Source organism: Octodon degus, unplaced genomic scaffold (genome assembly GCF_000260255.1).
Source record: "Octodon degus isolate 3935 unplaced genomic scaffold, OctDeg1.0 scaffold00106, whole genome shotgun sequence".
Classification (NCBI taxonomy): domain Eukaryota; kingdom Metazoa; phylum Chordata; class Mammalia; order Rodentia; family Octodontidae; genus Octodon; species Octodon degus.
The window spans coordinates 7,774,240-7,791,095 of NW_004524682.1; the positions used below are offsets into that span (position 1 = coordinate 7,774,240).

At 38.6% G+C, this 16,856-nt stretch overlaps 1 protein-coding gene across 2 annotated transcripts in view; it reads right to left on the bottom strand.

Annotated features, from left to right (window-relative positions):
• The window catches only part of CUNH21orf91 (chromosome unknown C21orf91 homolog), a 44,129-nt gene that overhangs the window by 26,608 nt on the left and 665 nt on the right, over positions 1–16,856 (bottom strand). Inside the window, exons 1-2 of one of the 2 annotated variants that reach the window (XM_004639095.2) lie at positions 16,747–16,850; positions 16,281–16,414 (exon numbers count right to left, since the gene is read on the bottom strand). In XM_004639095.2, coding sequence (XP_004639152.1) covers positions 16,281–16,407 — 127 coding nt within the window. In that variant the 5' untranslated portion in view covers positions 16,408–16,414; positions 16,747–16,850. Of the gene's footprint in view, positions 1–16,280; positions 16,415–16,746; positions 16,851–16,856 lie in introns of those variants that run through there. The other variant, XM_023724122.1, reaches the window with a different exon arrangement.

Consider the following 16,856-nt stretch of genomic DNA (forward strand, 5'->3'; position numbering starts at 1 on the left):
AATGAAGAAATGAAATAAAGAAGGCCACTACATACTGGTTAGGGGGAAAGTTCAAGAGGAAGAGGTAACACTCATAAATATCTATGCACCAAACAATGGAGCACCTAACTATATAAGACAAATCTTAATACACATGAAAAATCTAATATCCAATAGTACAATATTAACAGGGGACCTTCACACCCACTTATCCCCCCCCCAAAAAAAAAAAATCAACCAGACAAAAAATTAGCAAACAAGTGGCAGAACTGAACCACAACATGGAATAAATGGACTTCGTGGACATATACAGAGTGTTCCACCCAACCACAGCTGAACACACATTTTTTTCAACTATACATGAGACATTTTCTAAAGCAGACCACATACTAGTTCATAGGTCATGCTTAAGTATATGCAAGAAAACAGAAATCATCCCATGCATATTATCTGACCACAGTGCAATGAAACTGAAAATATACAACAAAAGAAACCAGAAAAACCCCATAAATACATGAAAATTAAACAACATCCTCTTCAGCAACCAATGGGTTACAGATGAAATTAAACAATATCTACAATTCAATGAAAATTCAAGCACAACTTATCGGAATTTATGGGCTGCAATGATGAAAGCAGTTTTTAGAAGGAAATTTATAGCTGTGAACTCACACATTAGGAAAACAGAACAGGAACAAATAAATACCCTCATTCTTCACCTGAAAGGTCTAGAAATCGAAGAAAAAAATCAAACCCAAAGCCCAAAAATGGGAGGAAATTATAAAGATTAGAGCAGAAATTAATTCACTTGAGATGAAAACAATTCAAAGAATTAACGAATGAAAAATCTGGTTCTTTGAAACATTAAATAAAATTGGTAGGCACCTAGCTAACCAACCTCATCAAAAAGAGCAAAGAAAGAACTCAAATATAATAAGGAATGAAAAGGGTGAAATTACAGAGACCCAGTCTAAACTCAGAAGATCATCAATAGCTGCCTTGAGAATCTTAACTCACACAGAATAGAAGACACAGAAGAAATGGGCAGATTCCTAGAAAAGTACAAATTACCAAAACTGAATCAAGAACATAAAAGAACTCTCAATAACCCAGTAACGGCCAATCAAATACAAAATGTAACAAAAAAACCTTCCAACAAAGAAAAGTCAAGGTCCTGAGGAATTCATAGTTGAATTCTACAAGAAATTTACAGAAGATATAATCCCTATACTCCTCACATTCTTTAATGAAGTTGAAAAGGAAGCAATCCTCCAAAAATCATTCCTGGAGGCAAATATTATACTGATACCACATCAGGGAAAGATTCAACTGAAAAAGAGAACGACTGGCCAATCTTCCTGATGAGCACAGATGAAAAAATCCTCAATAAAATCCTAGCAAAGAGAATACAGCAAATCATCAAGATCATACACCATGACCAGGTAGGATTCATCCCAGGCATACAAGGATGGTTCAATATATGCAAATCTATAAATGAAATACAGTATATCAATCTCAATTGAAGCAAAACAGCCTTCTGACAAAGTCCAATACTCATTCATGTTCAAAGTCTTATAGAAAATTGAAATAGATGGCCTCTACCTCAATCTGATAGAAGCCATGTATGGCACCCAATGGCTAAAATAATTCTAAATGGGAAAAAATTGAAATCTTTTACTCTCAAATCTCGTACAAGACAAGGATGACTTTTATCACAACTCCTATTCAATATAGTTCTAGAATCATTAGCTAGAGCCACTAGACAAGAGGGAGAAATAAAAAGGAAAAAGAACAGGTAAAGAGCAGGTTAAACTATCTTTATTTGCCAATGACATTATATTCTACCTGGAAGACCCATAAAGCTCCATCAAGATGCTACTAGAATACACAAATTCAGTAGTATGGCAGGAAAAAAGTCAATACCCAAAAGTCAACAGCATTCCTCTACACAGATAACAAACACACTGAACCGGAAATTAGAGAAACAATAACTTTTACAATAACACCGCAGAAAATGAAATACCTTGGAATTCATCTAACTAAAGAAGTCAAAGATCTTTTCACGGAAAATTACAGTACTTTGAAAAAAAACGATCGCAGAGGATTACAGAAAATGGAAAGATATTCCGTGCTCCTGGATTGGAAGAACAACATCGTGAATATGGCCATACTGCCAAAATTGTTAATACAGATTTAATGCAATTCCTATCAAAACACCAGAAACATATGTTACAGACCTAGAGAAATCATTCCTAAAATTTATTTGGAACAAGAAAAGACAGAATAGCAAAGGCAATACTGGGCAAAAAGACAAGGCAAGAGGCATTACAATTCCTCACTTGAAATTATACAACAAAACTACTGTGATAAAAGCAGCATGGTATTGGGAAAAAGACAGGCCTGAGGATCAAAGGAAGATGCAGAGGCCTCTACGAATACACTCAGCCACCTGATTTTTGACAAAGGGGCCAAACATTCTTACTGGAAGAAAGACAGCCTCTTTAACAAAGGTGATGGAAAAACTGGCTCTCAACATGCCAAAAACTAAAACTGGACCAGGTCTATCACCATGCACTAAGCTAAAGTCAAAATGGATTAAAGATCTAAACATTAAAAAAGAAACACTAAATCTCCTGAAAGAGAAAGTAGGAGGAACTCTTGAAAACATAGGGGTTGGCAAATAGTTCATGAAAGAAAGTCAAACTGCACGGGTGGTTCAGAGAATTAATAACTGGAAGCTCCTTTTATTGAGAAGTTTTTGCATGTCAAAAGAAATTACCAACAGAGTGAAAAAGACCTCCCACAAATTGGGAAAAAAATCTTAACTAATAAGCACTCAGACACAGGTTTTCTCTCTAGAATTTATAAAGAACTAAAAAACATTAGAGCCCCAAAATTTAAAACCCAATCCAGAAATGCAACCAAAATGAATATATACTTCTCAGAGGAAGAAATTCTAGTAGCTTATAAATACACGAAAAAATGCTCCACATCACTATCCATCCGTGAAATGCAAATTAAAACAATAGTGAGATATCATCTTACCCTTAAAAGAAATGCTATCCTAAAAAAATCAACCAACAACAAATGTTGGACAGGCTGTGGGGAAAAAGGAACCCTTGTCCACTGCTGATGGAAATGTAGACTGGTGCAACCATTATGGAAATCAGTGTGGAAACTCCTTAGAAAACTAGGACTGGAAATCCCATTCAAACCAGCTATTCCTCTACTGGGAATTTTCCCAGAGGAACTGAAAATGTCATATTATGGTGATATATGTGCACCTGTGTTTGTAGCAGCACAATTTGTAATAACCCAATCTTGGAAGCAACCAAAATGCCCGTTACCTGAGGAATGGATGAAAAGATGTGGTACTTTTATATAGTGGAGTATTACTCAGCTACAAAGAATTACAAACTCGATGCCTTCATATAAGTGAATAGAACTTTAACATATAAGTAAAATAAACCAGACCCACATGTACAAAAATCGTATGGTCTCCCTAGTGTAAGAACACACAAGCAGAAATAAAAATTGAAAGATACAACTAGAAGGAAAGTGAGAACTTAAGGATTAAACAATGAAGCAAGGAGAAAAGCTAGGAAACATGGCAGGAGCAAAACCATACATTTATATACACAAGATAGTTAAGGCAATGGTCCTCAGAATCTCCATCAGGTTTTTGAAACTAGCAGTTAATCGGCAGTATTCTCACTCTGACTGACTCTGTATGCTGATACCTGTGAAGTAAGCAACGGCACTGAAGCTATCAATGTATAATACGAGTGCCATGCTTGGAATGCCTGTCATTCTGGTCTTCTAAGCGTACTGCTTCTAAAGTCATATTAATTAGTGCTATACTCTCTCTCAAGTAAATGTTTGTTTAGGAAAAAATAAAGGTAATAAAAGAAAACAAGAGAGAAGAAAAAAATGTCATAGGACTACGCTGCTACAATGTTGTACATGGTTATCTAAATTTCTGTGTAAAAATTGTCTATATATATTTTTTTCACACTTGATAGGGATTTAAACTTTGGCACATCAACAAGTGCTGGAAAATACCTGTTCCACGTTATGTCTAACATGTTTGATCCTCAGACATATAGTGATGTTAAGCTCAACTGCCTACGTTGTAAGGTGAGAATATCATTAAGCTTCTGTTCTGGAGGATTAACATCTTAAGTTTGCAGACCAAAATTTAGTAAAACGAATGGTTACAAGGACAGCAAACATTTTTGCCCAAGGCCTTCAAGGTTCATGGGAACTCAGGACATAAGAGAACCTGTACTGTAACATCCTGTAACTCAGCTGTGTCCCAAATTTTCTGTTCAAGGAGATTATGGAGCCACACAGGAAAGTGATCGACAACGTACAGTGTGCCTAAGGAGAGTCACATAGAGAAAAAACATTCTCTCAGGCTTTCATAGAGAGCAAACTGGTCAAGCAATGGCTGTAACTCATCCACATGGCTGACACTGACAAAAGATCTATAAAGTGCTGTACATGGTTTCAGGGTAAATCCTGAGGGGATTTGACTCACCTTGTCAGATACAAAGTTACATTTCTTGTTATATAGGTCTTGTTTTATCTTGGTCTTACCATCCAGCAGAAAAGTATAAAAACGAAATATAAAAAGTAAAGCCATATTAATATGCTGAGCTATAAAAGGCTCAAGTCAAAAACTTCTGACATTGCTAGTCCTGCGGATAACCCACTGCTATTATGGTCTACGGGACTATATTGGATTATTTTGCTGAATTCATGCCCCTATAATATTTGAATGGCAATGGAATACCCATCTCTGACAAAAGTAAACAAAAAAGGGGGATATAAATGAAAGATCATTTTGTAGTGAAAAAATATGTTTATATCTGTAGATACAAATGAGTTAGAATAGATATAAAGCTACTTTCTCTTAGTTAAATGAGAAGATTTGTACTAATAGTGTTTAGACATCACGTCTATATCCTGTACTATGCATAACTACTGTGAAGATAACAATATGCAATGTTTTAATTGTTAACTGTCCTACTAGCCTTTGAAAGTGTCTCATAGTTATTTTTTTCTCAATAAAATTAATTAAAAAATGAATAAAAGTACAAGTCCCTTAAGTATGTATTGAACAATAACTGGACCAGCTTTTCTCAACTATATGGTGATATTTACTTCCTTTGGCCATAAATGTATCCTTGTCTTTTTTCTTCATAGGCTACTATTGTTCCTTTCTAACAGAAAAATTGGCCTTTCTTCTGGGCCGCTGATTTCTGTCAATTTTCCAGAAGCAGTTATATATTATTTCAATTATGAAACTGTATCCTTTATCAAGAATAATTCTTTCCTAAGTATCAAAGATTTCAATCTAGATTTAATCTTTTTTCATGTATCACATAACACAGCTTTATTTTCAAGAATACTAAGGCGAACTATGATTTTGAACTAGAACATCATCTTTATTAGACTAAATCCTTACAATTATGACATATTAACAAGCCACTCTGGGTTGTATATTCTGCATATTTTCAACTTTAAGTCAGTGTCTTAAAGAACATACTTTTAATACTGATTCAACAAGTTCATGATTGTTGGGAAAGACTCAGGGGCACCAGTCAGAAACAAAGACACCCAGACACTCAATGCAAACAAAGTGAGCACTACAGCAAAAAGGCTGTTGCCCCGCCTTTGGTGTTTATCTGTATGTATCTTGACTCTCAGCCTTTGGGCTACTTTAGGTGAACATAACAAGATCCCATCATATGTGTTCAAGATTCATGTTTAGGTTGTACTGTATGTGAGAACCTGCTAGGCATCTGAGAGCAAGGACACAAAAACAGGGTGTCCTTGAGTTCCAAGTGTTCTTGGTTACTCCCACAGCTGTTGCTGCCCTGTTTTCTTTTTCCTTGTCCCACGTGTCCTGCAGGTTATTTAGCATGTCTGTTTATTAACTCTTTCTTATCCCAACACATGATGGGACAGTATGTGCACAACTGTCCCACTGGTGGCCTGTACCACCCAATGGGACTGTTCCATACTGCTGGAAAAGAGACTCACATGTGTACCGCCATTGGTACAAGCCAGTGGGAATGTGTTGGGAAGCATTCAGGATCAAGGTCATCATGGAGAGCAGATACTACTGTAGTATGGTGTCAAAATTGTTACAATGTATCAGACAAACTCTATACAGACAGCCCTAGCTGGGCGAGGTGGTGCACACCTATCATCAGGAGGCTGAGACATGAAGTTCATTTTGAATTCAAGACCAGGCTGGGCTACGAAGTGAGCTCAAGACCAGCCTGAACTGCATAGTGAGACCCTGCCTTAAAAAGACAAAAATAAGTAAATAAATAAAGACAGTGCTGTCAAAATTACTTGCCCTATTTTGGGGAAAAGAAATTTTCTATAAAATGTTAAACTAAGGGCCGGCCAAATAGCCCAGAAGATTAAAGCGCCTGCAAGCAGGTGTAGGGGGTAGGGGTTCAATCCCTGGGCCTGCTGTGCTGATCCTGCCCTAGAGGCATGCTGAGATAGCAATTGAGACTGGGTGTGGTGGTGCACGCCTGTAATCCCAGCTTATGGGAGGCTGTAAACAGGTGGATCACTATGAGTGCGATCTATTAGTGACACCCTGAACACCCTGTAGACCCTTCCCTAAAAAATACAAAGAGAGGGGTAAAAAAAAAAGGACAAAACAAAACAAAAACATAAAACATTAAACCAGAAAGATCCAGCTGGAAGACAAGATAGGTAAAACTCTTGAATCTTTAGGCATTGGCAAAGACCTGAACAGAATCCCACTTGCAAAGAAAACAGTTCTGACAATAAATAAATGGGATCATATTAAATTAAAAAGCTTCAACATAGCAAAAGAATCTACAGTATGAAAAGACAATGTGCAGAATGGGAAAAAAAATTGCAGTGATTCATTGTAAGACTCATTTGTACAATACATGAAGAACTCAAAAAACAAAAGATAAGCCCAAATAAAAGATCCAATCAAAAAATGGGCAAATGAAATTACAGCCAGGGAGACAGCTCAGCGGCTTAAGTGCTTGCCTGGCAAGCACAAGGTCCAGTGTCTGATCCCTAGTACCTCAAAATAATAATAATAATAATAATAATAATGATGATGATGATGATGATGATGATGATGATGATGATGATGATGATGGAAGGAGAAAGAAAAGAAAAAAGAAAAGGAGAGATACACTCACAGAAAAAGTATAAGTGGCCAAAAAATACATGAAAAAAAGGTAAACATCACTGGTCATTAAAGAAATATAAATTGAAACACTACTGAAAATCCCATCTTAGTTCAGAAAGAATGGCCATCAAGAAATCAAATGCTGGAGAGACTGTAGGGAAAAAAGAATCCTCCTACACTGCTGATGGGAATATAAGTTAGTAAATCACTATGGAAATCAGTATGGAGTGTCCTCAAAAAGCTAAAGTTCCATTTAACCCAGCTATTTGTCTTCCAGGTATCTTCCCCAAAACAGTTAAAACATCTGTTGCCTGGGAGATAGCTCAGAGGCACATGTGCCTCCCTGGCAAGTTCAAGGTCCTGAGTTTGATCTCTGTACCAAAACAAAACAAAATGTATTTTTACAGAGATACATGAAAAACCCTATTTTCAGCAGTTTAGTTCATAACAGCTAAATTTTGGACGTGGCCCCTATGTCCATCAGTGATAAATGAGTAAAAAAAATGTATTATTTGCACAGCATGAGTATTAGTAAATGTATTATTTACTACTCTGCTGTAAGGAAAAAAAACCAGTCATTTGTAGGAAAATGAATGCAGTATGAGATCATAATGTTAAGTGAAATACATCAGACAGATGAGTTGAAATATGACACTATCTTAATAAGAAACCTCACGTAAAAATAAAAGATAGTTAATAGGCAGTGGGGAGACAGATGGCTCTCAAGGGGGAAGGGGACCAAGAAGTAGGGGGAAGGAAAGGATAAGGGATGGAGAAAGGAATTGAGCTGCTTTGCATATGTACCAACTCCTCACAAGGAATATAAATATTAGTACATTACTCATATACTAGTAAGCTAAAATAATAAAAGAATAAAGACAGAAACCTTTTTTTATCCTCCTAATTAAATAAGACAACCACCTATCACTGTTGGTGTTACTGGTTACATTATATTTTCTTATTATGAGAAAAAGCTTTCCTATTGGTTAAGGGCTACACAACTTCTAGTATGTTCAGAAGGATCTCATAAAAATCTGGTGGACAGAAGATTCAATGTGAGCAAGTTTAAAGGAAAACTCTTAAAAAGTAGTTTTCTAAAGTCTCCTTTAGATTAATTCATTTCTCAAACATTCAGGACTTTTCATCAATCCTTGTGCTAACTGATGATACATTAGTAAGCAACACAGACCCTGATCTACATCCTTACAGCACTGCAGCTGGGGCTAGGAGGAGAAGAGCGCATCTAACTAACACATAAGCTAATTACTACAGTAACTGCAACAGATACCACAAAGAAAAAGGTGTTTTGAGGGAGAGAATATTGAGGGTGGCAGGGGCCTGCTTAACTTTTTTTGGGGTGTGTGGCAGGCACAGCCTGCCCATCCCTGTGCTTGCCTAAGCTTGCCTAAGCAGGTGCTTTAGTCCGCAAAGGTATCTCAGAGGCCCCATGCTTAGCTTTTTTAACTCAGGAGATTCATTCTGTTGAGCTACATATCATATACTTTAGGCAAGTGAGTCTTTACCTCCTCCATACTTCATTTCAAATTTCAGTGTTTTGGTTGCAGGAATTCACTTATTTATCTGTTTCGGTATCCTAGGATAGGGATAAAACAGTAACTTAGCTTTACTTTTTTTTTTTTTTTTAATTTATATGTTTGGTGCAGGGTCTCCCTACGCAGCTAGGATTCATAACCATCCTCCTGTTTCAGCCTCCCCAGGGCTGGGATTAACAGGCATGTGTCACCACGCCCAGTTTCGATGGTCCACTTGGAGAGCCTGGAGTGGGGCCAGCACAGCATGCAGTACCAGGGATCAAAGCTAGGTCCTTGCATTTGCTAGGTAGGTGCTTAGACTGCTGAGCTATCACCGGTCCTAATCTAGCTTGAGACATGTGCGCTGAGGTGCTCACTGGCTGCACAAGTGAAGACATCCACACTGGTTGTATACATTCACACTGGTTGTATATATCCATACTGGTTGTGTACACCCATGTGCAGCTCAAAGGGAGGGAAGGAAGTAGGTAATCTGCAGGAACCAGCACATACAAGAGAAGGACCAGGCAAAAGGAAGCTGAAGGTCAGGTTCTTTCTCTTTTAGATAACAGAAAAGAAAGGAGACCTGTTAGGACTAAATAGATACATTGGGAAAAGCAGTAAGTGGGAGCCACCACCAGAGGGACTGGTCTGTAACCATATAAACTTGGGAAAGGGCAAACACAGAGACACCCAGTGCCCAAGTATAAGAGCTCTGGCCTCTAGGGACCTAGGTCTAAGCTGCTTGTTTTTCATAGTACCTATATGGCTTTACAGCAAGATGCATTTGTTTTGCCACATAAAAGTGACAATAATATTATTTCTACTTAATTCTTAGTTCAAGATGGAAGAACTGTATATGTTAGCTATAATAAATGTTCTATTCTAATTAAAATCAGCTCATGTAGGGTTTCCAACCTTTCCATTTATCTCCACAAGTATTTTTCCTTGCTATATACCTACACTCTAACTCATTAATCTACAGTAAGTAACACAGTAAATGGGAAGTCAAGTCTAGACAGTGTAACTCTTTAGTTTTTGCCACTACCTGGAATTTCTGATCCTCAAAGGTATAAAATGAGCATAGTGCTCCTGATTACTATGCTTCAATTACTCTGCAGCTTCATTCTGATTAGCAAAAGAAAAAAAAGTGAGCACTACTGTTACGTATTCCTGGATCAAATGGCAACAATCAAGGGTTGAGCCTTTTTAGACTGTCATAATTTCAAGACAAAATAAAAAGTAAAAGCGTGAAGCTGAATTCTCGTAATATTTGAGAAATGGTATAACAGTATTAACTTAGGTTTCCAGGAAAACTCAGCTAATAAATGGCAAGGTCAAAATTCAGAACCTGTCTTAGTCATCCGAGCAGCAGAAGAGCAGTGATCTATCTGTCCAGCCGTAGAAAAGCACTCAGGTGTAAAGGAGCACAGAAGGAAGAATTACCGGGATCTATCACGAAAAGAAGCTAAAAGAAGCCAGGGAGTCTTTTTTTTTTTTTTTTTTTAAATTTTATAATATACTGAGTCAGTTAGGCTTAATTATACAAGTTTCTAATAATAAAAATATTGTGGGGCAGCTTCATAGATGTAGTAAGCATTTATTATTACATTTTAGGGACTGACATGGGGCAAAAACCTGAGAATTCTTTCAGCTTTCTGGCAACAAGTCCACTTAAGGCGATCTGGCTGCAAGCCCACCTTCAGAGCACAATGCGTTACTTTGTTGAACCTCTTCTAGCTCAAACTCCCATCAGAAGACTCCTTGCAGCATTATCTGTGGCCTTAATTATAACTCCAATAGTTTACTGTCAATGTAGAATACACTAAAAGAGCCTCTCTGAGGCCCATTCGCAAGGTGCCTACTCCATATTCATTGTTTTTTTCTTTGTTAAACAATGATTTTATGTGAAGTTTATTTTCCTGAATGTAAGGGCAGCAAGTAGAACAGGAAATTCTTACACACGACTTCAAGTAAAGCTCTTTTTAGGTGCAGGGCACAATGCTGACATAGCTTTTTTTCTGCCCGGGAATAAGGAAACAACGCCTGGAATTCCAGCAGCTACGCTGGCTCATGAGAAGACTCTGACAACGCACGGTATATGTTCAGGAAAGAAGAAAGAACGCCGGCGACGAGGTCCTGATCATGGGGCTGCCGCACCAACTCACACTGCCTAACTCAATCTTTGCTAAAAGACAACACATACCACTCATTCCACTTCACCATTATACTTGCAGTTCCTCCGACAAATTGTCAGATCTAATATCTAACACATACACCTTCACATCCAAAATTGTGTCTGATCCAAACTTTGAATTTACCCTAAACTTCCACATTAGCTCACTTAATAAACTTCAGCAGCCAGAAAAGTTAAAAGTAACTATAAAGAAGACACTATAATTAGGTGAGGGATAAAAATCTGGATGCTGTCACCTTATACATGGGTTGGTAGTTACACTGCCCACATTCACTAGATGATGTTTGCCTAGTTTCAATTATTCTTCTTTTAAAATATTCTATAATTTAAACTTAAGATCAATGGGGCCCACTATCCTTTCTGTCTTAATGAAATTTTACCAGTAGAGCCATTTAAATAGTACTCACATTTATTTAAAGTGACAAAAAGGCAGTGAAGCCAAATAACCTTGAGTTTTTATTTCCAAATACAATGAAGACCACCATGTTAAGCTTTATATTTAAAAATGCTACTTCGTCAATGTTAGTACACAATGATGCCATTATGAGGCAGGAAAGAAGAACAAGGCTAACGTCAGATGGAGCCTGCGACTTGCAGTCTCTACATCCCAAGTGGGGACCTCTTTACTACATAAGCAGAAAGAAGCTGTGTAAGCAACAGGTCACAGATGAACAGCGACAGATCCAAAACAGTAAATCACCTAAACCAAAAGCATAACACTTAAGACTCAATCTGGTCCCCAGCTACCGATTTTTTTGTCTTTTGGCAGAACTAGGGATTGAACTCAGGCCCTTGCGCTTGCCAGGCAAGCACTTATTCTACTGCGGTATCTCCCCAGCCCCCACACATCTTTTCTTTTCTTTCTTTCTTTCTTTTTTTTTTGCGGTGCCGGAGTTTGAATTCAGGACCCTGCGCTTGCCGGGGAAGTGTTTATTCTACCGAGCTATCTTCCTGCACTCTCCCCCCTTTCCCTGCTACTGACTTGAACAGTGCTATAATCAACACAAGAACCAAGAAAACATAACAGTGCATCCGTGCCTTAACTAAGGGAAAATAACTACAGATTTTTCATGATGTAAAGATTTACTAGGGAGCTGAATTTGCTTCTGCTTCCTGGAAAGAACAATGAATTAGAAGAAAAGAAATCCAAAATGGACTGCATGGACAGCAGCAGCTGGACATACACTTACTTATCAGGCTCCACTAAAAACTCTTGGTTTTAGATAAAGAGGGAATTGGTGCAGTCCTCTGAGAGTTTTTCTTCTATGGAAAACAAGTTAATTATCAAAGGAAAGTAGCAATGATGTAAGCACGTGTGTCACAATTTTCTGGCACAAAATGAAAGCGAAGTCTGAGGTAGCAGGACTGCGGTCCTGGACCTTCTCTCGCCTGCCCCCACCACTGACTTGCAGGCTCCTAGCCACACTGGGCTGCCTTCCCGTGCCTCATTTTAGGAGCAGCAGTGATTTGTTCATAGAACAGCCTTAGAAATTTCACCAGGGTGAACCAAAGAGCATTTGGTCATTCACACGTATGTGAAAGTTTATAGTGCTTTACTGCCAAGGTTAAGCCCTAAGTATTATGGAGTTTAAACATCTGTCTCCTAATCCTGGAAGTACATACATTATTTCAATAGTGGATTATGAGTTTAAATCATTCTTATGAATATATCAAAAGATTTGAGTTCATCAAAGTCCATTTCTTAGCCCCTAAAAATGTACTGCTGACGGTTTGGCTGTATACAGAAGTTAGGCGTCCCTTTCAACTACTGTGAAATCACAGAAAAAAGAAAACTCCGAACAATGTCCAGAATACAAAATAATCTCTCCAGCAAGCTCTGTCTTTTGTTACTTCTCTTTTTCCCTTTGTCTGTTTTATAAACATATGCACACAAATAGCTTTTAAACAAGAGGCCAGTTGATTAGAAGACCAATGTTCATTTGATATAAACAGTCCAAAAAGTAAAACATATCACTTGTATTTACCACAAATGTCTGAACTCAAAATTAGCCTAAATGTTATCACTCCTCAAGGGAACTTATTTCTACCAAGCTTCTTTGCAAAATAAAAACAGCACAGTTTGGAGTAAATTGAGCAATTAGAAAGCCCTGAAACTGGACAACAGCAATTTGTCATACCACAATGAGAATTATACCAGGCTACCAGAGTTAAATGTCATTTTTTAGAAGTTCCTCTTACATTCAAATTTACTGACATTGTGCTGAGAACTTGGTACTGGAAAGAAAACTTCAAAAACATGTGAAATGATCTATGATCATAAAGAATATGCCCTATAATTTTTTTTTAATATGTGACTGTCACTTTCTTCTGTTGGTCTTCAAAAACCGGTACAAATAAAAACACAGTACTTTTGTAGAAGTCAGGGTACTAGCTTATCACCGTAGCAAAAATGGAAATATGCACTTGTGAGAGCTGAGAATGGACACCAGATAAACTGAAAAAAAATTGGCTTTAATTTTTCTCACAAGTTAAATTGGCATTTAAATATATAAAACATAGAACATATGTAGAGTATCAAATGATACAGTTCTATTTTGAATTGACACCTGTTCTAATTCAAATTGAGAACTGCTTCTGCCTTTTGAGAGACCACTACCATACTGTTTCAAAACAAAGGATATAAGTCATGTTTCCATGTCAAGAGCTAAAGTGTTTACAAAGATGTTACCAGAGCCAAAATATTTTTTTTAAACAAAGATGTTACCAGAGTATATTGTATATTCATTCCTTTTAGTTAAAAGATACACTTACAAAGGTTACAAAAGCAATGATGACAATTTAGGTTTCTATAACATGAATCCTATTAATGATGATTTAGCAGGAAGCAGTGGTTTGGAAAAGTTGCACAAATGAACAGGAAAGAATTAATTTGGAAGCAGACTTTTATCAGCCCTATCACTACAATAACTATTGCCAGTAAACCAGTAGAAGTAAGATCACACACTGCAATTAATATGGCCAGGTTTAAGACTGGGTGTGATGCCATGCACCTGTAACCCCAGCGCTTGGGAGGCTGAAAACAGGTAGATCACAAGTCCCATCTGTATAGTGACACCCTGTAGACCTGCATTAAATACATTAAAAAAAAAAAAAAAAAAAAAAAGGCCAGGTTGCAAAGCCCAGGAGAGTCAATTACTAGCTGTACAACTTCAGAGCGCATTTCTTAGGTTTCTAAGGTTCAGCTGCATGGCATTTCAAGTGAGTAAACAGCAGTCATACCAGAACTATTCTGAGTTAAATAAGATAATCCTCTAAGATGCTTACTACAATGCCAGCACGTAACAGCAGCTTCCCACCAGCACTGCAGCACCCCAGAGTACAACTCTCTCCAGTCTGCTAACATGCAAAATGCAAGTTTGGAACTGGCCAATTTCCAATGTCCTTCTCCATCTAAACGTAAAATTACATCTGTCAGAATGTGCAGGGCCAACTCTATTTCTAAAAACATAAATTTAGATCTTTCACTCTAGAATGATTTAAGAATCTGGTAATTTAAATGCCAGAGAAACAAGCACATCTTTAAGTCATCCCTTTGAAATTAGATTAATTGCCACACCTGTGAAAGCCAAATCATCAGTGTTTGATGTACCTCAAAAGTAATCCACAATGCTCAATCACATAAGGTTTGCCAACTACATTTCTGACTAACAAGCCCTAACAGGAACTTCAAGGTATATCATACTAATGGGTGTGCGCTCGCTCGTAATAAAAACATAACGATCATGAAATTTTTCAAATATATACGGTCTACCTGAAAGAAAAAAATTTTTAAAAACGGTCCAAATCTGAAGATCTAAGTCTCTTTACTGATATAATCCCAAATTCAAAATATAAGTAAATTTAATGTTACTAAGAATACTCAGTTTTAAGGGCTGGCCAAATAGCTCAGCAGATTAAAGCATCTGCAAGAAGGAGCAGGGGCTGGCAGGTTTAATCATTGGGCCTGCCCTGCTGGCCCCGCCCCCAGGACAAGCTGAGATGTCAATTGAGACTGGGTGTGGTGGCACACACTTGTAATCCCAGCTCTTGGGAGGCTGTAAACAGGCTGTTCACTAGGAGTCCAAGCAAGTAGTGAGACCCTGAACATCCTGCCAACCCTTCCCTAAAATAAAGGAATAATAAATTGTGGGGGACACCCTGACAGCTCAGCTGACTAAAGCGCCTGCTTAATCAGAGTGAAGCAGCCGGGTTCCATTCCAGGCGTGGCATGCCGGCCCGACCCCCCAGAGCTCACTGAGATGGCTATGGAGACAGGGCATGGTGGCACCTGCCTGTAATCTCAGCGCTTGGGAGGCTGAACACAGGAGAATCACTACCAGTCTGCTCTACATAGTGAGACCCTGCAGACCCTGTCCTAAATACAGAACAGAAAAAAAAAAAATACTAAGTTTTTAGTGTGACTCATAAATATCTAAAAAAGAATCAGTTTTAATATAACACCATTAAGAGTAAGGCAACATCCCACACATTTTTCTTAGAAGCAAACTATTGATAGCTTGACATAGACACTTTAACTTTCCACAAACCTAAACACCCTCAATAGGAGTTTTTGATCTCTGCAGTTTTGTTTCATATACTTGGTGATACTGATACAAAATTTAAAAAATATTTAATCTTCTAAAAATTCCTATGCCTGCTTCGGCAGAGAGCAGCAGCTGGGTTCGATGCCCAGGGTGTGTGCCAGCCTTGCTCCATGCTTGGGACTGGGTGTGGTGGTGCGCACCTGTAATCCCAGCGCTTGGGAGGCTGAAAACTGGAGAATCACTATGAGTCTGATTTGCGTAGTGAGCCCCTGTACAGCCTGTAGACCCCGTGCTAAATTCATAAACAAACATAAAAATTCCTACAGGTGTTTGCGATCAATTAAACGTGTACAGAAAATTTTAGGAACATTTTTCCAGATGATGGGAATACTAGGTAAGAAGAAAAGTTTCGGGATCATCTCAGGTACTAGTATGTTAGGCCCAAAGGCATAAAATTACATTTGCCTATCAATATAAACTGCTGTTAGTTATCAATATGGAAACACAGAAGTCAGCTGGAATCTGACAACCTAAGTCTCAAGTAGGAAACCCATCTATTAGGCAATACCAACACCTCATTTTTATATCAGAAAAAATAGGGTTACTACTGTATTTAAGATAATTATTTCTCTTAAATCCCATTAAATTGATTGGTGTGTTAACTCCATCTTTATTTCCAGAAACTCTTAGCATTAAGATCTCCATCCACATTTCACACTTAACAGTTTCCAATCAGCTGAGAAATTTTACTTTATAACCATAAAGCACAGCAGCATGAAGTACTCCTATAAAGTTCATGTCATAAAATTAAAATTGTGCTGTGTCCTTACCCTCAATGTTTAGCTCGAAACAAATGTGACAGAAGGAGAGCGTTTCTTTGTCCGTTCCCAGTTTACAAACACTGCAAACGTTGTCGTCATTCAAATCAATGTTTACAAAATGCTCCTCTTCGTTCATAGTGCCCCTAAAAAGCAGAAAAGCAGAAAAGGAAAGTTGCACAATTTCCAGAACTTGTCATCAAGGCTTACCACACCGGGAACTTCTAAGAACCAAGAAAGGTGCCCTTCGCAGCGCCCAGCAAACAAGCGTCGCCCCACTTGGGTCGTTCGCGCCGCACTTGGTCGTGGACAACCACGGGGCTCGCAGCAGCGCGGCCCGGGCGACGCCAGCCCCGACCCTCCAGAGCTCCCGGCCGCGAGGGGGTTCCAAGGAAAAAGGGGTCCGCGGTGCCTCGGCGGGGGCCGCAGCCGCCGGACAGTCGGCCAACCTCACGCGGCGAAGAGCAGAAAAACCGACCTGTTCCGACGCCGCCCCCTAACTTCCGTGCGGGAACGCGGGGTGCGCCTCGCTCCCCCGGCGGCGCGGGCTCCCCGGCGCGGTCCGCGGCAGGGAGCGCGCTCGGGGCG